Source organism: Dama dama, chromosome 10 (genome assembly GCF_033118175.1).
Source record: "Dama dama isolate Ldn47 chromosome 10, ASM3311817v1, whole genome shotgun sequence".
NCBI lineage: Eukaryota > Metazoa > Chordata > Mammalia > Artiodactyla > Cervidae > Dama > Dama dama.
This window is the reverse complement of record NC_083690.1, coordinates 27,048,578-27,070,538: the sequence shown is the minus strand read 5'-3', so window position 1 is coordinate 27,070,538 and position 21,961 is coordinate 27,048,578. Positions and strand designations below refer to the sequence as shown.

The 21,961-nt window shown below is 56.8% G+C and overlaps 3 protein-coding genes across 3 annotated transcripts; 1 reads left to right on the top strand and 2 right to left on the bottom strand.

The window, feature by feature from the left end:
• Window positions 1-55: 55 nt before the first annotated feature.
• Window positions 56-5,477, bottom strand: DOC2A (double C2 domain alpha). Its single transcript, XM_061153169.1, has 12 exons — window positions 5,387-5,477; window positions 4,969-5,084; window positions 4,007-4,284; window positions 3,570-3,649; window positions 3,223-3,297; window positions 2,996-3,105; window positions 1,366-1,492; window positions 1,225-1,284; window positions 989-1,152; window positions 766-847; window positions 578-674; window positions 56-487 (listed from the first exon to the last, which is right to left on the bottom strand). Exons 3-12 carry the CDS (start codon window positions 4,269-4,271, stop codon window positions 342-344), a joined length of 1,206 nt encoding a protein of 401 aa, XP_061009152.1. The 5' UTR covers window positions 4,272-4,284; window positions 4,969-5,084; window positions 5,387-5,477; the 3' UTR covers window positions 56-341.
• A 6,067-nt stretch (window positions 5,478-11,544) lies between these two features.
• On the top strand, window positions 11,545-12,299 carry C10H16orf92 (chromosome 10 C16orf92 homolog). The gene is made up of 3 exons (XM_061152345.1): window positions 11,545-11,608; window positions 11,931-12,089; window positions 12,208-12,299. Exons 1-3 carry the CDS (start codon window positions 11,545-11,547, stop codon window positions 12,297-12,299), a joined length of 315 nt encoding a protein of 104 aa, XP_061008328.1.
• Window positions 12,300-13,344: 1,045 nt separating this feature from the next.
• Window positions 13,345-19,546, bottom strand: TLCD3B (TLC domain containing 3B). The gene is made up of 5 exons (XM_061154002.1): window positions 19,422-19,546; window positions 18,513-18,596; window positions 15,337-15,571; window positions 14,354-14,449; window positions 13,345-13,691 (listed from the first exon to the last, which is right to left on the bottom strand). Exons 1-5 carry the CDS (start codon window positions 19,544-19,546, stop codon window positions 13,404-13,406), a joined length of 828 nt encoding a protein of 275 aa, XP_061009985.1. The 3' UTR covers window positions 13,345-13,403.
• Between the last annotated feature and the right edge of the window lie 2,415 nt (window positions 19,547-21,961).

Genomic DNA, 21,961 nt, shown 5'->3' with positions numbered 1-21,961 from the left:
CCCTAATCCGACCTCCTCCTGCAGGGGAGGGGAACGGGCAGCCTGGAGAGGCAGGAGAGAGAAGTGGCAGCCGGGGCCCTGGGCTCTGTGGGACCCCCCGCAGGTGTGCTCAGGATGGGTGGTTTGCATATTTGCAGGTTGTAGCGAGTCAGGCAGAAGGAAGTTTGCATATGTGAATATAGATCTCCACAGTCCCTCACAAGAAGACAGACCCACGGTCACGGAGACTCTCACGAAATAAGACAGGTAGTGCGGGGCGGGGCCTCCACCCCGTGTAAACGTGCAACACACTCGTGCGAAGGTTGGGTACTGGACCTGGCCCCAAGGGGCCACCGTGCCACTCAGGCTGAGGGCAGAGCCCCGGCCGCGGGGGGCAGCTGGCTGGTCAGAGTGTGCCAGCGTTCCAGGGCTGCATCCGGCTGCTGCAGACAGTCGCTCCAGTGCCTCCGGGCCTCTCCCCGGGCGCCTGACCCCAGGGACACACCACCTGGGGAGCAGCAGAGGCAGGCAAGATCAGGGCCCGGCTGGCTGCCAGGCTGCCCTCCATAGGGCACCACCGGGCAGGCTCCTCCCTCACCGATGAAGTCGTTGGATTTGCCGATGTCATAGTCCCAGACTGTGACTTCCAGAGTCTTAGTGGCCAGAGTGGAGAGCTCCATATCATAGAAGAATTCCTGGGACAAGGCAGGCCACACCTTCCATGAGGCACTGCCTGCCCCTAGCCCCAACCCCTCCCACTCAATTTCTGGTCTCAGTCCCATTCACCTCATTAAATTCTGGGTTGAGAGTCTTCTTCTTCACGCATGTTTTATGCTTGGATTTCTTATCCACATCCGGCCTCAGGTACCTGCCAAGGAGCGGGGGAGAATGGGAGTGGGGGGGTCGGGGGCAAGTAGGTCAGCGACAGGCCAGACCCCAGAGGAGGATGGGGCTGGGGGCAGGTCCCTGGGGAGGGGAGGACAGGCCTCAGGACAGGGCAGAGGCTCACGTCTTGACATAGGGGTCGGAGTAGCCGTTGACGTCCATGGCAGCCAGGTGGGCACAGCGCACGATGCCCACCAGCAGCCCGCGGCGCCGAGAGCTGTAGCTGAGGCTCAGCAGGATGCGCCCACGCTCCTCCAGCAGCCCCGGCCCCTGCTCCGCCTGCTCCAGCTGCAGGCAGACACGGGGGTCAGCAGCACTCCCACCACCTCCCACCAGAAGCAGCCCCCACAGGTGGCTCACCTCCTTCAGGTAACAGGAGATGCCCCTCAGCGCCGCAGACATGGAAGAGGGTGAAGCCAGCTGAGGGGGTGGAGAGAAAGTTCTGGAAACCTGGTCTCCCCTGGGCCCCCTTGCCGTGGTACCCCACCGCCCCACACAGACCGGGACCTGGCGCTCGAGGCAGATATTAAAATGCTTCTTCTGTGAAGGCTTGAGGCGGCGGAGGGGTACTCGGATCTCCCCAATGAACTCGTTGTGGCTCAGCTTGTCTTCATCACAGACGGAGATCCTGGTGGGGAACTGCAGGGTCAAGGCCCCCTGGGGTACCTGAGCCCCACTCCAAGGTGGGAGAAAGGTCCCCACCTGAATTCTGAGCACCCGAGACTGGTCCCAGCTTTGCCCTCAGTACTCTGTTGTTAATTGCTCAGTCGTGTCCTGCTCTTTGCGACTCCATGGACTGTAGCCCTCCAGGCTCCTCCGTCCATGGGATTTCCCAGGCAAGAACACTGGAGGGGGTTGCCATTTCCTCCTCCGGGGGATCTTGCCAACCTAAGGGTTGAACCTGGGTCTCCTGCATTACAGGCAGATCCTTTACTGTCTGAGTCACCAAACCCCTCACTTGTAAAACACCTGTCTCCAGCACCAGGCCTGGAGCTTGAGGAGGATGTTTGATGTGCCTGTGCCTCAGCCCCTCGCTTTCCCTGCCCATCAGGACCTGCTCAGCTTGCTGAGGAAACCCTCACGAATCTTGGGAACACTGTCCCCTCCCCACTACACACACATAGCTGCCTCCATTCAGGGCCTGGGGACAGGATCCAACTGAACGTGCAGAGGCTGTGCACTGGTGAATATGGGTCATGAGACCAGGACGTCACAGAGCCAGAAGGGCCTGGAGGGGCCTTGCGCAGTCGGACCAGGAGCCCACCCCTCCCCCCCAGAGCCCTTGTCCTTTACTCTGTGGAGCAGGAGCCAGCCTGGGAGATACTCATGAGCCCAGGAATTAAAAAGTACTGCTCTGGGACTTCTCTGGTGGTCCAGTGGCTAAGACTCCATGCTCCCAATGCAGGGGGCCTGGGTTCCATCCCTGGTTAGGGAACTGGATCCCACAAGCTGCGACTAAGATCAACTGAGACCTGACAGAACCAAATAAGTAACTTAAAAAAAAATTCTGCTTTTACTTCTATCCAGCCCCCTCCGCAGCCCCCTGCCCTGCCTTCAGCTGTGATGCTCTGGAGCAGCTCTGTCCTGTAGGGATGTTCAGTTCCCAGTTCTGCCACATAGTGACCACATGACCTTGAGCAAGCCACTTAACCTCCCTGAACCTCATTCCATTCCTGTGCCTTGAGACCTCACTCCTTAGAGATGTCAGGGAGACACGGGCAGCAATGGGCTGCGTAGGTCTGACTTGAGTCAGGGACTCTGAGAAGGCATCCCAGTGTCCAGGGAAAGACTGCAAGAGGAGGCAGAGCCTTGGATGATGAGTGGGGTTCAGGCCAGCAGAGAGAAGGCAGGAAGAAGGACAGCAGACAAAGGTCAGGAGTGAAGAACCCTCATGAGAGGGCAGTCCTCGGAGGAGCAGTAGGAGATATTTTGGGGGGGGCGGTGGCAGGAAAGTCAGGGAAACATTTTGGCCTGCTCCTGAAGGGGGTGGGAGCACCCCTGAAGGGGGTTCTGGAGCATCTGAGGGCTTAATGGGAGGTGAGTCAACCAACCAAAGAAGGTTCCGGTGACAGCTGTCCCCAAGGAGGTGCTGAGCTTGAATGCTCGGGACCGGGGATGATGGACCCCTCACCTGAGCACCTTGTGCGTGATGTCATCAACCGTGATCCCGCTATACGTCAGGTCCTCGTTCCACACGGGATTCAGCGTGTTCCTCTGAGTCTTAGTTTTTAGTTTGTTGGCCTTAGGTGAGGGGATGAAGGATTCACAGTACGTGTCCCCCAGACCCACAGAGGCTGGAGAGAAGGTTGGAAACCCACAAGCTGGGGGGACTAGGGGAGGGGAGAGGCCAGCCAGTACCTTGCAGGCTCCAGGCAGCAGGTGCAGCTTGACATAGGGGTCAGCCAGGCCATTGAAATCCATGGGCTTGAGGCCCTGGGGAGGACGAGAGGGAAGACAGCTGTGAGCTCCCAGAGTGCCCACTCACCTCCCCTCTTCCTCTCTGTCTCTCTACAGCGTGGACACTTAGGGGCTTGAGGGGAGGAGCAGGAATTAGGCCTAGGGAAGGGAAGGGAGTGGAGAAGGGAAAGGCTACTCTAGTATGCTGGCCTGGAGAATTCCATGGGGTGCAGACACGAGAGAAGGGAGAATGGAAACCCACCCCTCTCAGGATAGGATGCCAGCAGGGGGAGGCAGGGAGTACCCACCTTAGCCCTGAGGATACTACAGTGCAGAGTGCAGGAAGCCTGGTCATAGAGAAGGTCAAACTCCAGCGTGCCCAGGGCGGCTGGAGGAAGAGAGAAGAGCTCACCTGAGTGAGTGCACCATAAAGACAAGGTGTGTGTGAGAGACATAAAGACAAGGTTGTGCGCCAGCTGTGAAGGTGTGTGCGTGTCTGCGGCTGTCAGCCCGCGAGCCTGTGCGCGTCTGGGTCCCTGGCTGGGCTGCAACTGGGGCTGTGTGGGTGGTTGAGTGTCTCAGCAGAAATATTGAATATTGAGCCTTGCTGAAGCTGTAATCTCCACTCCGACTGCAGCTGTGGAGCAGTGCCCGCCGCCTCCCCACCCCCAGCAGAGCCCAGGCCCTTCCCACCAGCCTGGAGGCCCCCAGGAGTGCCCTGGGCCCTTCAAGCCCCCAGACTCACTGGTATCATCCGAGTCGTAGCTGTCCACCTCGGCTCCCTCCTCGGGCGTGGTGGCCCCAAGGAGGGCCGCTGGGGGGGCCAGGGCCAAGGGGGCCAGATGAGCAGGGGCCTCTCCGAAGCCCCCACCACCCCCTTCGAAGCCGGGTCCCCGGCGGGGGAAGTAGTCGGAGATCTGGCGGATGGGCCGGATGGGCCCCGGGCACACGTTGATGGCCATGTGCTCCTGGATGTTGATGGCCATGCGGTCGCCCCTGCGGCCCCTCATGAAGCACCCCTAGCTTGGGGAGGGAGAGAGTGTGAGCCCCAGGCTGGCTGAGTCCTTAAACCTCCCGTCAGCTGGCTGAGGGCCAGGCGGCAACCGCTGGGGTCTGAGGGCCCTCACTGGCCTCCCTTCCTGGGTGCTGAGGGAGAGGGCAGCCTGTGCCAGCCGACGGGCAGTCAGGAGGCCTGGGCCCTCCAGACCCTGAGCTGTGCTCCCCCCGGGGGCCAGGCTGGCAGCCACTCCCGGAAGAGAGGTCCTGGCTCCAGCTCAGCCTTGCCCACCTACCTCTAGACTGTCCCCTGTCCTCGTCCCAGCTCCTGTCGCTCATTCTGGGCTTCTGTCTGCTCTGGGCCCTGCCGACCCCTCAAGCGGCCCCCGTAGGCTCCCGCCTCTCCCTCTCTGAGGCTCTGGCCATCCTTCTGCACCAGGCACTGGTCTGGTCTGGGTGTCACCCGCCCCTTAGGTTCTCACTTCCCACAGTCCCTTCATTCAACCTCAGGGTCTGCCTGCTGGCTGGTCCCCCACCCTCTGCGGCCCAAGGTGGGGACCCCCACCTCAGATGCTTCCTCCTGAGGTCGGATCTCCAGCGGAGCCAGCAATTGCAGCCTCCGAGAGCCGAACACCCCCCGGAGGCACACACAGGCTGACACACACACGCTCACCCTCACCCTCTCGCCCCCGGCAGCCCAGCCCCCAGGACCTATCTTTGCGCCTCCAACAGGTGCCCAAGCACTGGGGGGCCAGCGGGTGCGGGCTGGGCGGTGGCGGCCGGCGATTCCCAGGGCGGCCGGAGAGAAGAGCGCCGAGTCCGGCAGTCTGAGCCGAGCGGGAGGAAGAGCCAGAGAAAGTGCGGGGAGGAGGGGGTGAGCGAGGTGGAGGCTAGGAGGCAGCCGGCGCGGGCGGCGGGGGGCGGGGAGGGGCGGCCGGAGGCTGGGGAGGGGGCGGGACTCTCCCGCCGGCGCCCGCCCGGGCACACTTAAGGAACGCACCCGGGTGCACACACACTCACGGGCAGGCTGGCACACGCATCTTGCACGGACACTCCCGCGCACACGCCTGTGCCCACGTGCGCACGCTCACAGTCATGCACAAACCCAGACACGCGCTGGCACACTTACCCCGGAGAACTTCGCAGACACACGCTCGCAAACACACGGACAACCTGCGCCACCAGGAACCCTCAGCGAGAACAGCCCGGTGTTCCCCAACTCCTCCCTGGAGACCCGAGCCCCCGCGCCCAGCCCGCGGAGCCTCGCTCCGCCGCTCTCTGCTGGCTTCCCTCCCGGGTCTACAGGGCAGACCACCGGCCTAGTTGCCATGGCGACGCCGGATCATCCTACCCCCCCCTCCCCGCACCTCGCCAGTCCTCACGCCCCTCCCCCGCGGAGGAGGGGGGAGGGTGTCTAGCCTCCCCTATCAATATCCGTAGGGGCGGGGCCTGTGGGGCGGGGCTTAGAGAACCGCAATAACCCAGAAGCGGGCTGGGGAAGGGGATCTGATCCGCCTGCGGTCCCTAGTTTGCGATCTCGCGTCCCGGCCCCCCGGCTGGGAAACCTCACAATTTGAGGCCCGAGGCTGTGGCTCACCTCACGCTTCCATCCTTTGACTGGTCAGGCTTCTTTCCTTGGACCCAACCCAGCTCCCGAGGGTCCATGTCCTCTTCTTAGGGCTGGCATCTCCTTTGGGAATCCACCTTCTCTCACCTTCCCGCTTGCAGTCTGACCCTCAGGTGCAGCTGAGCGCAAGGCTTCGTTCTAAATGCCCCAGAGCCCTGCAGGCCTTCCTTCTCTTCTCTCACCTGAGCCCAGCACCTACCTGTCAGTCTAACTCCAGTCTTGGATCTTGGCTCTCTTCTCTCCTAAACTTGCCAGCCCCCAATGACATAGTCCTCACAGTGACCTTCAAGGCCCTTCAGCCTAAGACTGTGACTTCTCCCATCTCATCCCCCTTACTCATCTTGCTGGCTTTCAGGAACATTACTTGTAGTTCCTAGAACATGCCCGGGTCTCTCAGTCCTGCAGAACTTTGCTCACCCAAGTTCCTCAGCCTGGAAGATCTTTCCTTTTTTCAGAGGGCACCTTGGACCCCCTCTTCCTAAGACACGTCCCCCACACCCCCGGCCCAGCCCCCAGCCCCCTGAGCTCTTACAACCTCCGCTCTGGTGACGCTGGTATGCCATGCCTGTTTACATTTCTGTCTCCACCACCACTGAGGAACAGAGGCTGTCCCAAGCTGGGCCTGGCACTACGTTGTCATCATTAAATACTGTGATTTTAGGTTGTGTAGCAATGTGAATATACTTAGTATTGCTGAATCTGGTGCTTCAAAATGGCTAAGATATTGAGTTGGCCATAAAGTTCGTCTTTTTCTGTAACATTTTAAGGAAAAACTTGAATGAACTTTTTGGCCAACCCAGTATAACTATTCATATACGGATTTTTACCACCACCACCCCCCCCGCTTTTTTTTTTGGCTGCGCTGTGTGGCATGCAGGACCTTAGTTGCCCGACCAAACTCATGCCCTCTGCAGTGGGACCGTGGAACCTTACCACTGGACTTCCAGGGAAGTCCCTACCCCGTTTTTTTTTTAAGTAAAGGAAATGTAAAACCAAACTACCCTGAGATACCACTCATCACTGATCACATGGTAAACATGAAAGCAAATGTTAACACACAATGTTGATGAGGCTGTGGATAAATGGACACCATCTCTGTAACCACCGTTAGACTCTTTGATCCAGAAATTCTGCTTTTAGGATTTGGCCCATGAGCAAAATAATAGAAGTTCAAGATTATTAACTGCATCATATCTGCCATGGCAAAAGATTGGAAACAACTTAAATGTCCATCTGATTCAATCAGTTATGACACAGTTTCACACAATGCAATAGCATGTAGCCATGACAATGAGGCCCTTTACGTACTTTTATACAGAATCATCTTCACAATCTCATGGCAACTGAAAAAAGTAAGCTACAGAGGAGCATGAATGGAATACTGCCATTGAGTAAAAAAAAGAGAGAGAACTTATATGTTTGTTTATTTGTGCATAAATTTATGGAAGGCCTCACAGAAAAAGTAGCTATGGTGACCTCTGAGGAGGCTGTCGTGAGGCCAGAGAGGGAAGGAATAGGAAATGTGTATTTTGTACCATGTGCATATGTTACCTACTCAAAAGAATACACTAAAATAGCATCTTTTAAAAAATAATTTTATTTATTTTGGCTGTGCTGGTTCTTCACAGCTGCTTGGACTTTTCTCTAGTTTCAAGGAGCAGAGGTTACTCTCTAGTTGCAGAGCACAGGCTTCTCCTTGCGGTGGCTTCTCTTGCTGTGGAACACAGGCTCTAGGGCACCCGGGTTTCAGTAGTTGAGGTCTGGGCTCAGTAGTTGCGGCTCCTGGGCTCTAGAGCACAGGCTCAATAGTTGCGGTGCACAGGCTTAGTGGCTCCACGGCATGTGGGATCTTCCCAGATTGGGGATCAAACCTGTGTCTCCTGCATTGGCAGGCAAATTATTTACTACTGAGCCACCAGGGAAACCCTGAAATAATATCTTTTTAAAATAAAAGCAGCCATAAGGTTTTCTTTGAGTTTCTCCAGGATAAGAAAGGAGGCAGGACTAAGGGAGATGCTATCCATGATCAAAGCTGGCGAGTCTGAGGAAAGGCAGACCTAGGTCTGCAGTGAGAGGAGGGGTGAGCTGGGCGAGAAGCCCACAGCTGCTTCCTCTGCTGCTTTCTTCTCAGGGGCTTAGTGCAGACCCACCATGGGGCATCCAGAAAGCCTTGTTGCAGGAAGGTGAGGATGAGGCTGGAGTTCCAGCTGGTTGCAGGTGGACATGCAGACAGTGCTGAGCCCTCGTATGTCTAGAGGTGGAAAGGCTTTTCATCCATCCATTAAGCCAATAAATATTTATTGAATACCTACTCTATATTGTGGTGCTATGGCTATGACCAAGATCGATGATCTCTGGCTTCACAGGCTTGTAAGGGAAATAGACAAATACACAGACAACTCCAGTGCAGTGAGACTGATGCGGTGATGGGGGATGGTCAGAAAATTCAGGTTCACTTCCCAGGGGAAGTACTGTCTCAGCTGAGACTTGGAAGATGAGGAAGAATTCCTGGGTCAAGTAGGGGGCAAGAGAGTGGGAGGCAGAGGGGTTTGCAGAGGCTGGGGGATGCTAAGGAACTGAAGCTGGGAAAGAACTGAAGTGGGTAGGTAGACAAGAGACTCACAGGTCAGGGTAAGAAGTTCAAAGGAAGCCACTGGAGGGTTTTAAGTAGTGGATCCGTGTGTTCTGGTTTGTTCTTAATGGGGGAAGAGCGAATAGAGATTACGCAGTCCACAAAACGTTGCAATAAGCCAGATGAGACATGGGGTTGGCTTGAATGAGAAGAGGGAAGTAGATGAACTTGAGATTTAGATTGGAAATTGAGCCAACAGTTCTTTTTAAAATATATATTTTTTACTTACTTATTTGGCTGTGCCTGGTCTTAGCTGAGACATGCTGAATTTTTTTTTTTTTCTTTAGTTGCTGCATGGGAACTCTTCATTTCAGCACACAAGATCTGGTTCTCTGACCAGGGATCAGACCCAGGCTGCCTGCATTGGGAGCGCAGATCTTAGCTACCAGACCACCAGGGAAGTCCTGAAGCAACAGGCCTTGACTATGGGATTATCAGGAGAGAAACAGGGGGGTGTTTGAGGCAATTCCTAAGTTTTTATGTTGAGCAAAACATCTAGAGCAACAGTGAGCTCGTTTGCTGCAGTGGGAAGAAGGCGCAGGTTTGGGATAGGAGAAATTGAGAGCTGTACTTGGGATCTACTGAGTCTGAGATGTTTTTGGACAGAGCCATGAAGCAGGAAGTTGGGTAGGGGAGTCTGGAGCTCAGAGGAGAGGGCTGGGCTGGAAATATACATCTGTGAGTCACCAGCATATAGATAGTATTTAAAGCCATGCGACTGGATGAGATCACCTAGAGAGAGAGGGTATAGATAGAAAAGAGAAGGTCCAAGCCTGAGCAGCTTAGAGGGGGAGGAGTCAAGAAAATCGGTGAGTGCCGAGAGGCAGGAATGTGGGCACTCTGCTGAGAGTCAGAACCAACAGAGAAGTAAAGGTTAGATTTGGCAAGTTATGGGGTCCTTGGTGCACCCACCAAAAGTGACTTCAGTGGAGTGGTGGGGACGAAGGCAGTCGTGAAGAGTCTGAAGGATACATTAAAGCTGAGTGAGCAATGATAGCAAGTGTAGACAGCCTCTTAGGGTTAGTCTGTCTATACTCAAATAATGTGTATCCCTGAGTTCTCTCTCCTCTGTGGTCCCCCGGGGCAGAGACCATGCCCTGTTGATTTCTATCTAAGCCATAAATGGAGTCCAGCACATAACAGGAGCGTGATGCATTTATTTAATGGTTGGATGAATAAATGAATGGATAATTCACTGCTTGTGTCCAAAGGGCCTTTTCTGGCAGAGAGGACAGCTGTGTTCCTTTGAGGCAACTTAGGAAACTGTCAAATCCACTCCAAAGGTTAAATAAAGAGTCTGGACCACTTCTCCCAGGACCCCTTCTCCCAGCTAAGCCCTGGAGGGCAACTGCCTACAGGCCTGCAGAGGGAGCCCTGGACCAGAGCTAGGAATCAGGCTGAATCCCTGCTGCCCTTCACATGCCTGTGACACTGGGCAAGTCACTTCCTTTTTCTGAGAAGAGATACACGTAGGGTTCAATCCCTGGGTCAGGAAGATCCCTTGAGAAGGAAATGGCAACAAATTCCAGTACTTTTGCCTGGAAAATCCCATGGACAGAGAAGCCTGGTAAGCTGCAGTCCATGCGGTCACAAAGAGTGGGACACGACTGAGCACACACAGACAGAGCCAGTCCCCCAGAAGGCCCTGTAGATGTTAGTCTGTCTCCTCTTTTCCCCTCTTTTTTCCTCTCTGCGCCTTTTCCTTGTTTAGGAAGTAGAAGCTGACCCTGACAAATACCTCCCAGGGTTGCTGTGAGAATAGGTGGGCAGTCCCTGAGGGTCGGAAAGATGAGGGTGGGGATCCAGTGGAGGAAGGAGCCTCCTTCCATAGAACAGAGGACCTCACACACCACAGACACACGTCTGACATGGGGCATGTCAGGGAACTTGTCAGAGGCTGTTGAACAGGCAACTGTGTAGCAAAACCAAGAAGACCCTGAAGTCTCCTTGGCCTTGGATGGGGCGGGACAGATGTTTGACAGACAGGCCTACCTGCCAATCGAAGGGGAGCTAACTATTATCCGCTGAGGGAGGCCCACAAGAGTGAAAGTGGCTGTTGGAAAGTGACAAATAAGGGAAAAGAAGAAACCAGAAAGGGGAAACAGAATGGGCCGTGGGGGAGCCTACCCAGAGATGGGGAGTCTGTGAAGCCTCTAAGCATGACCAAGAGACCTGCCCCGAGATGGGTCAGGGGACTTCCTCTGACCACCCCCATGCCTGCCATTCCCCCAACGATTTCGTTTCCTGAGGCAACCTGATGGGATGAAGTGGGAGGGCTTGGAAACTGGAAGCCGTGTCTTCCTTAGGTAAGAAGAGAGAAATAGGCAGGCAGACATAGACACTGCTGCCACCTAGCGGAGATGCCTGTTGTTTCTCTAGGTGGCTAACCCCAGCGTTGTCCTCAGCGGAGCACCAAGAGATGGAGTTTGGGGCTTGGGGGAGATCCTCGGGCCCCTGCATTTCAGGACACAAGGCAAGGAGGGGGCCCAGGGAGAAATATAAGTGCCCTTTGGAAGTGTGTGTTGCCTACATCACCTCTCTCTGTCTTGGCTCCCTCCTCTGTAAGATGAGGACATAGTACCTAACCTCAGAGGATGTTATGATGGTTAAATGAGTCAATCCATGAAAAGTACTTGGCATCGCGGCAAGTGCTCAATAAATGCTATCTGCGGTCGATCCAAGGGGGTAACTGGAGATGTTTAGCCCTGTCCTCCATCCCCCCCCCCCCACCCCCAACCAATCCACTGTGCGTGCTATACAAACGCTGCTTTCCTCAGTTCTGGCTTTCAGCAAATTGTCCTACCAAGCTCCTCATTTGTAAATTCTGGGGCTTCCACTCTTACTGTTCTATCAACAGCATCAACCCGAAGGCTCTATGAGCCCCACCTCTCCCCTCTGGATCCAGGGGCTTGCGGGGGAGGGTCCTGGATCTTAGCACTTCCTCTCTCCCCTCACCCTAGAGTGTAATCAGAACGGCTCCGGGCTGTGACATCACAGAACTCTCACCTCTCACAGGAGTGGAGGGGTGATGAGGCCAAGGCAGTGGGTGTGGGTGTGGATGTGGCTGCTTGGGCTGGGGCCCCTAGAATCAGGTGGGAAGCTGGGAAGAGTCAGGAGGAGGAAGGCTGGGGATCAGGGTCAATGCCGCCACCCACCCCCCAGTTCCCCAGAGGCTAGGAGGCCACGCCTGGGCTCTTCTCTTTGTTCTCCACACTTCTCTCCCATCCTCCCTGCCCAGCATAGGCCTTCTCCTGGAGGGCTCAGCCAACCCCTAAGAAGTTCTGGGAACAAAATCAAGGCTCTCCACAGCTACACGAAGGCTGTGTGGCCTGGCAGGGCCCTGGGTCTGTCTCAGCCTCTTGGGTGGGGTGCAGGCTCTGCTTGGCTCTTTCATACACCGCTCTGTGTCCCCAGCACCCAGTCTGGAACGTGCCAAGGCCTCGGGTCAGGGAGCAGAGTCTCCGCTCTTCCTAGACAGACCTGACTTCTTTGATTACCCAGACTCAGACCAAGTCAAGCTCCTGGCCGTGGCCCAGTTCATTGGAGAGAAACCTGTCATCTTTGCTAACTCAGGTATGACCCAGCTTGAGAAGGGGCTGCCCTCTTGGCCAGGGCCTAGAGGACGGCTGCCCTTGGCCCTTAGGTTGGAGGCAAGTCCAGAGTCCCCTGTCTCCCCGTCACTGTCAAGCAGGTTCTGACTCCAGGCTCTTCCATCACATCCTGGTTGGTGCTCTGCTGGTGGCCTTCTTCTTCCTGCTTTTCCAGTTCTGCACTCACATGTAAGGCCTGTCCCTCACCCCCTCACCCCCTGCCCACCGGAACCTTGCTCGGGAAGAGGCTGAGGGACCCAAAGCCCAGGGAGGCAGCGTGACCTCCAACCTCTGATCTCCACACCCCACAGGAGCTGTGAGAAAGGGGCCTAAAAAGGCAGAGGAGAGCCCTGGATTCTGCCCTGGGCACCCATGCCCACTCTCCTCTCTTGATGATGAATAAGAGTCCTTGCTTCTTTCTCCTTGACTGCTCAGCTTGGGGGGCCTGCCCTGTCCCACAGTCAACCTGTTATGGTACTGTCTGCCCCCAGACGCTTGCTCCCTCCCCAACCCCAAAGAACGGGGTGACAGGGCCTTGGTGGCGTTCACGCTGATGTCTTTATTAGCGGTCTGTAAAGCACCTCCCAGGGTCCCCCTGACCCCAGACTGGAGGAAGCCTTGAGAAGTCTGTAGCACCAGGGACATGCCAGGGCCCAGGGGCAAGATGTCAGCTTAACGGGGAAGGGGCTGGGTGCTCCCCCACTTGCCCCCTGGGGTTGCTCAGCACTGGGAAGGCTGGGGGGTAGCAGCCACCTCCCTCCCCCCACCCCAACAAATTTGAATAAATAAATAAAATAAATAAGATTCCTCAGGCTGGCCTCCCCTGGAGAGAAGCTGTGGAGATGACCATACCAGGGACGTTAGAGGGGGTGTTGCCTCCCTCCCAGAGGAGTTTGCAGCAGGGGGACTGGGATGGCCTTGGCAGCAGGGCCTCCCCCACAATTCTTTTATGAGTCCTGGTCCCCTCAGGCTCCCCACAGCCTCAAAAGCCCTAAGCGGATGGGAAGGGGTGCGCCTTCTTCCTCTTCCTTCGGTTCTCCAGGGCCCAGGGGACGTGATGGAGAAAGGGGTTTGCAGGAGGGGGTCGACCCCTCGGCTCAGTCTCCCCTGGTCCCGGCCCCCAGCCCCTGAAGGGACATGACCCCACCCCGTCGGAGTCCATCTGTCAGTTTCCAGGGGCGCTGTCAGGGCCAGAGGCCCCTGGCTCCCACTGACAGCCCAGCGGCCCCAGAGCCCTGTTCCCACGCGGTGGGGATGGGGGTGGGGTGGGGAGGGTCCCCCGCCCTCGGCCCCACTCTCAGTCCTGGGTCTGACAGGGAGAGGGCGGCCGGGAGCCCCGGGGCCGGAAGAGGCGGCAGGCCCCGCGGCAGATGAGGAAGAACCAGTAGAGCTGCGGGGCGAGGAGCAGCGCGGCGCCCAGGTTGACGTGGACCGGGAGGGCGAGGGGCACGGCGAGCAGGGGCAGGCCCGCGTGCCGCCCGTAGGCCCAGTACAGGTAGGGGAAGAGCAGCACCCGGCAGCACAGGAAGCTGAGCAGCATCAGGGCCCCGTTCACCTTGTGCAGCAGCGTGTGCTGCTGTTTGTACTGCGGGCGGGGCGGGCAGACAGGGGCGGGGCAGGCACACGGGGCGGGGCGAGGGGCGGGGCAGGCACACGGGGGCGGGCAGACAGGGGCGGGACCGGCAGACAGGGGCGGGGCGAGGGGCGGGGCGGGGCGTCAGGGGCGGGGCAGCCTCCTCCTCGTGGCCTCCGGCCACGCCCCCGACTCAGCCCCCTGGGCCACCTACCCCTCAGCCCACCTCCCGGCCTTTCCTCCTAGGGCCAGGGGGTAGGTTAGGGGCCCGCCCCAGGACTGCCCCCTCTCCGCCCCCCCCGCCCCGCCCCGCCCTGACAGCTCCCCTATACCCTACCTGATAGCCCCTCCCAGACCTGACTCCACCTGTCCTTTAAAAAATCCCAGTTGTTTTTTAGTTGCTAGGTCGCGTCCCACCCTTTTGAGACCTCATGGACTGTGGCCCGCCAGGCTCCTCTGTCCATGGAATTCTCCAGGCAAGAATACTGGAGTGGGTTGCCTTTTCCTCCTCCAGGGGCTCTTCCCGACCCAGGGATAGAACCCGTGTCTCCTGCATTGGCAGGTGGATTCTTTATCACTCAGCCACCAGGGGATAAGCCCGGATTGGTTCCTAAAAGTGCCCAACCCTTCCCTTGTCCTCCCGTCAAGCTCACAAACCCGCAGCGCCCTCTCACCTGGATGAGAATCTTGCCAAGGCAGACAAAGGGGGTGCTGACCTCTGCCATCAGCAAGCAGCCTAGAAAGAAGTCTCCCTTCCCTTGACGCCACACCTGAGAGGAGAAGAAGGAAACAGCCTGGCCTGAGCCTGGGTTCCTGGCAGCACCTGTCCTCCCTCCCTGTCTCCTCTCTGTCCCTTTTGGAGATGCTTCACTCTGAAAGTCTGAGCACAGGTGGACAGTAGCAAATCTGGGAGCACTTAACCCCCGGTATCCCTCCAACCTTCCTGCAGGTGAGATGATATCCATGATACTACAGATGAGGATACTGAGTCTCAGAGGCATGTGTGTGTGCTCATTCAGTTGTGTCCAACCCTTTGTGATCCCATGGGCTGTAGCCCACCAGTCTTCTCTGTCTATGGAATTTTCCAGGCAAGAATACTGGAGTGGGTTGCCATTTTCTCCCCCAGAGGCTCTGCCCAACCCAGGGATCGAACCCACATCACTTGTGTCTCCTGCATTGGCAGGCAGATTCTTTATCACTGTGCCACCTGGGAAGCCCTGAGTCTCAGAGGCAGTGGTTTGTGTGTGTATGTGTGTGTGAAAGTCGCTCAGTCATGTTCGACTCTTCCACCCCATGGTCTGCAGCCTGCCAGATTTCTCTGTCCATGGAATTCTCCAGGCAAGAATACTGGAGTGGGTTGCCATTCCCTTCTCCAGGGGCTCTTCCCAACCCAGGGATCAAACCCAGGTCTCCCACATTGCAGGCAGATTCTTTACCATCTGAGCCACCAGGGAAGCCTGCAGTGGTGTGTAACCAGCTCCAAAACATCACAGCTGGGCGTGATCCAACCTCTTGCTGTTTGGGGCTGGGCTGGAGCTCAGGAAACCCTCCCTGGGGCACTTCATCCTGCTGGGACCTGGACCCAGGGCTTTCTAGGCTCCTGGAGTACCAGCATGAGCGGGACACAGGGCCCTAGTTCCCAGCAGCCCCCACTCACCACCGACAGCGGGAAACACACGAGCACCATGACGGCGTGGTGGAGCACCATGAGGAACTCCTTGTGCAGGTAACCACGTGCCACCGCCCAGGTGCTGCCCGGGGCTCTGGTGCCGCCTTCGTCCCCTCCGTGCCCCTTGACCTGGTGTTTGTGCCAGTGACACAGGAACATGGCATAGATGTCATAGATGAAGTAGGGCACTGCAAACTGCGTGTAGGCGGAGGAGAGCCAGTGTCTGTTGGGCAGAGAGAGGGGTGGGGTCAATGAGGGAAGGAGATGGACAGGGCAGCTGCCAAGTGCCGGGGGCTATGTTAAATGCATCCCAGGAGTCAAATCTCCAGTGTTACTTGTAAGAACCCTGAGACAGAAATAGACTCTCAAATTACATGATGGAATCCCAAGGTGGAGGGCAAGAAACTTGCCCAAGTGATCATAGGATCACTCAGCTGGTAGGCAGTAGGGCTGGGGTTCAAACCCAGACTGAGCTCAGAACGCACACATTTTTCTTTTTCTTTCTTTCCTTTTGGCCACGCATGAAGCAAGTGGGACCTTAGTTCCCTGACCAGGGATCAAACCCGTGCCCCCTGCAGTGGAAGCAAGCAATCTTAACCACTGGACTGCCAGGGAAGTCTCTCACTCATTTTTCATATTAATTCATTCATATTCTCTCTCTCTGCAATGTGCTAGGAGGAAAAGCAAGACAGACCAAAAGACAGTCACAGAACTGAGGGCTGAGACAGAGTGAGAAAACAGGCCAGACCAGCTCTTAGAGACAGCAGAGATCAGGACAAATTACAGCAGAAGTGGTAGGAGTGGTGGGGAGAGACCATATTGGCTGACATTAAAAGTGAAAGTGTTAGTGGCTCAGTCATGTGTCCGACTCTTTGCAACCCCATGGACTATAGTCTGCCAGGCTCCTCTGTCCGTGGAATTCTCCAGGCAAGAATACTGAGGTGGGTTGCCTTTTCCTCCTCCAGGGGATCTTCCCGATCCAGGGATCAAACCTGCATCTCCTACATTGCAGGCAGATTCTTTACTGCCTGAGTCACCAGGGAAGCCTTGACTGACATTAATTGACTACTTATTACAGGAGGGCCCTATTCCAATACTCTAAATCTTTTACAAGCACAAACTTATTTACTTCCCACAAAAAGCCTATGAAAAGTAAGTATGACTGTCACCCCATTTTACAGGTGAGAGAGGCTAGGTCACCAGACCAAGGGATAAACATGAGAAGTCTGGCTCCCAGCCCTCACTCTCAGCCCTACTGTCCTCTAGAAGATTCGAGATGGGAATTGGTGATGCTGTCAGTGCTGCTTGTTCTGCCTGAGTGTGGCCCCACCTCTTGTTTTTTCAGGTACAGCTAAGCATTAAGAAGAAAACGCTGAGCCAAAGGAGCCAAGAGCAGAGAAAGTTCCATGTGCTTTGAGAGTAAACAAAAATGAAAAGTGCATGAATATGCAACATTGCATTTTTCTTCTTGAGTCAGCACATGAAGTGCGTTCTCAGAAGTCCGTAGTCCTGTGACAGGTTCGAGGTGGGGGCGGGAGGTCTAAGAGGCAAACCCAGCGGTACTCCCCAGGCTTGGTAGAGAGATGCAAACAAAGTCAGCTGGAAGGGACACAAATATGAGGTCCGAATAAAAGGGGCTGCTGAAGGGAGAAGTGGGGTGAGACCTGGGGGTGGGCCAGCTAAGGACCAGGGGTGACATGGAAGGAGACAGTGAACCCTGGGGAAGGTTGGCCTGGAAGGGATGATTTTTGGGAAAAAAGAAGCGGAGAGCCATGCTGGAGTGTGTGACCAGGAGGGAGGGAGAGAGAGAGGAGAGGAAGCAGCAGCCCAAGTTAGAGATGAAGGGCAGGAAGGTGGAAAGGGGTCCAACTGTCCTGAGAAGTTAGAGCAGAGAGTGGCCTAGGGAGTCAGCCACAGCAGACATGGTGACGCCACTGGCCTGTAGGGGTCCAGACCCTGGGCTTTGGTGTGAAGGGTTAAGCCCATCCCCACCCTCTTCAGCAATTAGGTGCTCAGAGGTAGGAACAGCTGTTGCTCCTGGATTAACCCAGATCCTCCCACCTACCTGAGGATTAAGGGGGGAGGGACAAGAACAGACTTGGGGGACGGGGAGGAGAACATGTAAGGTGACCTCTGTGAGAAGGTGAGAGAAGGGAATGTGGGGGTGGGGGAGGATCCAGGCTCCTCTTGGACCCAGGAGGGGGAATAGGGGAAAAGGGCAGGAGGAAGCCAAGTCCCTGGGGCGGGGTCTGAAGAAGGAGTTTAGCATCCACTCTGTATGGCCAGGACTGCTGTAGGCATCTGACACACACAAGTCAGTTCCTCCTCGCAGCAGCCCTTCCAGATAGGGGTGGACCTCACCCCGCAGATGAAGGAACTCAAGGGAAAGAGGAGATGCCTCTTGGTCGGGTCATCCAGACCATGTCCCCAGGGCTCAGCAGCCTCCAGAGAGGAGGAACAGGATCGGAAGTTAAGCATGGGGCATCATCAGCACCCTCCCAGGCAACTCACAGCAATGACAGCCTGGGTCCACCTTGAGCTGGCCCGTCAGCACCACGGACAGGGCCCCCTTCCTCCCTCCTCCTGCCCCACCTCTCCGGCCTGGGCTCTCTTGGCAAGCACCAGGTACTGCATCAGCTCCCAGTGCCAAAATCTGGCCTCTTCACCCTTCACACCCCACTCCACTGTCTAACCATTGGTGGCCTTGTTCTATGTCGTCTGTCCCCCTCACGCATGGATCTGGGGCTGGACACCTGGATTCTGGGGGGAGAGGAGGGGTAAGTCTGGCATGAACAAGTAGGGAAGCACCCCAGTTGGGTGCTGGTTGAAAATGGGGTCTGAGGGGGTGAAAGAGTGGGAGGAGGGCAGGGAGGAAACGACACTCAGAACCTACTATGATCCAAGAGGCTGGGAAACCTAGGAGCTGCCTTGAGAATCCTTTTTACTCCCCGCTTCTCCTCCTCCTGGTGTTGACCTTTAAGGACAGGATGTGGATAAATTTGTCTCGGGGTGTTGAGTTGCAGCTATTGTAGTTAACTTGCTCAAGCCCAAGTTTAAGGGCTTGGGGTTCACTGAGGTAGTCCCCAGGGTGATCTGGGGTACTCAAGGGTCACATGCACACAGGCTGCTGGAATGGGGGGAAGCGGTGGTCTCATGGCACTTACTGGTCATCTATGATGTGCTTGCAGGAGGTGGAGACGATGTAGCCAGCAGTGGAGGCCATTACAGCTTGGACAGAGGACACTAGCCTAGGAGGAAGAGGGAGTAACTGTAAAGGAGGGAGACGCGCCCCTGTGTTCCTCCTCTTTACTGTCCAGCTTCTGTGCTTCTTGGCTGCTCCCTGCCCATATTTTCCCCAGGCTGCCTCGCCTGGGACTCAGCGCCACCACTTCAGCCTCCAGGACTGCTCCGGAGTCGCCTTCCTCTCAGGAGGACACCCGGGAGGTCATCGTGAGGTGAGACGATGCCGAGATCCAGTGGCAGATAACAAGGTCCCTTCCAGGGAAGGGACAGGGGTTGGGGGTGACAGCACAGGATGGTAGGGGGAAGCCCTGGGCCTGTTCTTACACCTCTCAGCTGCCTAGTCATCGTGGGTCATCCCTGGCCCCTCGGCTGCCCCTGATTCCCCTCCCAGCTACTTTCCCGCTCTCTGCTTGCCAGCCACCACACTCCCCTCCCCAACTCTGGCCAGCATTCCAGGGCTGTGCAGAGTTCCACCGTTCACTTATCTACCCCTCATTCCCCCAGACGCAGCGCCCCCCCCAATGATACATGGCCCCTTGCCCTGTTCTCTAGTATCCTAAAGGAATGTTTTGGTCACATGCTGGCCCTGTTTTGAGGGTAAGAGGGTGAATGGGAAAGGGAAGCAGAGCAGACTGAATCCTACTAGACCAGCTGGCTGGGTTTGGATGCGGTCTCCTGGGACAGCAAGTAAGGCAGCACGGAGAGAAGGAAGCTGGAGGTGGAGCCCACTGACCACTTCTGGAGCCCCTAGTCCCTATCCGGCCAAGGGTCCCTTCCATCCCCATGCAGCCTGGGAAGGGGAGGGGGCGGAGGGAAGGCAGGCAGTTTACCTGGCTGAGACAATGACCGCGTCGGCCTCCTCCCAGCGCAGCTGGGGCAGCCGCTGGAGCGTGTTCTTGGAGAGGAGGAAGAGTCCGGGGAACACCACCCCCCCGGCCACCATGGGGGTCAGCATGGTGGCTCAGGCCTCCGGCAAGGAGCCCAAAAGCAGCCGGGAAAGGGCTGGGAGGCCGAGCTGAAGGGAGTTACGGGGGTGGAGAAGGGACGCCAGGCCGGGGAAGGAGAGCGAAGAAGAGAAAGGGGCACAAAGGGGACAGACAGGGTGGGGAGGGGAGGGGACTGGAGAGCCCGACCCCTACCCAGGACCGGAGGAAGGGAGTCAGATGGAGACTGGGGAGATGGGAGAGACTGGGGGAAAGGGAGGATCCGAGCAAGGGAGCCGGAGAGAGCCAGCCAGAGGGTTGGGAGCGCGCCGAGGAGGAGAAGACTGGGTGAGAGGACAGAGGGAGAGGGGACAGGACGCGGAGGCTGCGGTGGGGGAGGGGAGGGAGCGAGGCAGGTGGGGGGGGGGCTTACGTGGAGAGGCTGGGAGGGCCCGAGGGGGCGGGGTGGGGGGTGGGGGTGGGACTGTGGTGCCAGCTCCGAAGGGGAGGCAGGGCGGGGAGGGAGACGGCGGAGCGGCCGGGCAGGCGGTCAGCGGTCAGCACCGCTCTCCCGCCTCTCGCTGCCACCAGAGTGCCCGCGGCCCGGCCCAGAGGCAGCCCCGGGGCATTATGGAGAGTTCGGGCCCAGCCCCCTGCCCCCTCGGCGGGGAGGGGGCCGGGGGAGGGGCAATCACCAGCTTGGGGAGGGCGGGCGGAGGAGGAGGGAGTTGATGGCACCGACCAGACACCCAGAAACCGGACCTGCAGCGGCGTCTCCCCATGCAGCTCTGAGCCACAGCAGTGGCTGCGACAGAGATGGGGGGAGCAGAGAAAGAGGGAGGGGGAGGCCCTTAAAGAGACAGCCGCTGCGGCAGGCACTGGGGGCTGCTGAGGACAAGGGCCAAGGGCGGGACCGCTCTCCTCTGGGGCTCCTTGTCCTGCTGGGAGGGGAACCCTGCCCCCTAGATGGGCCTGAGCCTGTTTCCCACCAGCAGTTTGCAAATGCCTGCCATCTCCTCCTCCTCCAAGGCTTCTCAATACTTATTCCTCAGCCGCCTTGGGGTCCCAGCTTAGCGGCACCCATTCCCACAGAGAGTAAGAGGATTCCCTGGGACGGCAGCAGAAGTTAGTGCAGCTCGCTGTCTCGGGAGGTTGAGTTTAGAGAATGGATGGGAATAAAAGTACACGTTAACACAGTATCAGATTCAGAGACCTCCAAAACTCTGAGGTATAAGACCCTGATGGCTCAGATGGTAAAGAACATGCCTGCCAATGCAGGAGACGCTGATTCGATCCCTGGGTTGGGAAGATCCCCTGGAGGAGGAAATGACAACCCACTCCAGTATTCTTGCCTGGAGAATCCCCATGGACAGAGGAGCTTGGTGGGGCTACTGTCCATGGGGTCTGAGAGTCAGACATGACTTAGAGACTAAAAACAAAACAACACATACTTTTACATGAGGTGCCTCTGGGTGGCAACTCCACTGCGAGACTTTCCTGTGACCTCCTCTAACTATTGTAACAGCACTGAGGTAACTGCATGTATCCCTTTTTTACAGGTCAAGCAATAATCCTGAGGCTTTCAGTGACTCTCCCTAAGACCAGGTAGCTAAGAAGACAGGAGCCCTCTCATACTGGGTGGCAGGCTTTGAAGAGGAAGCACAGTGTCTCTGAAAACTCACTTCAAGCCCGAGGATGCCCCTGCCTGTGTCCTTAAGGCTGCCTGGCCTCCCCAAGGCCGTGGTCACTCTCTTCCTCATCAGATTTATGATGGTCCCAGCTCCCCTTCCTCTGCAACTTCAGAGCCGTTTCCATGGGGGAAAGGCCCCTGATTTGAGCCCCTCAGTCCACTGCAAGAAAACCGAGGCCCAGTGACTTGGCCAGGGTCTTGCTGCAGGTCAGAGACCCAGCCAGAACTACACTGGCCTCTGAGCAGCTTCTCACACTTTCATGCCACCTCCCTAGAATTCGGCCTTCTCATCCTGAACCCAACCTCCCCGTAGACTTCTGCATGACGTGGGGTCCTGCTACCAAAACCGTACTTTGGTTTCCAAGTCTGCCCTAAGATATGCTTCCATAGCAACTATACAATTTACCTTTCCCTGTCCAAAGCCTACCCAAAGGACTGGGATTTGCTATTTTGTGCTGCCCTCTAGTGGCATGCTGTGGGAACAGGCCCTGGGAGGTCTCTGACCTTAGGGAGCAGGAGTTAAGAGGCAATAGTGGACCTAGCTTCCTGGCTTTAGGGCTTCACTTAAAGGAAAAAGGGACCCAACTTCCTGAGTGTTTACTATGTACTGGGCACGGGGTGAAGTGGTTTATGTTTATTCTTACTTAACCTTACCAGATTGTAGCATCTTTGTCTATATTGTAAACAAGAAACTGAGGTTTAGACATTTAAGAAAAAAAGGAAGAAGACAAAAAAGTTGCCCAAGATAACACAGCTA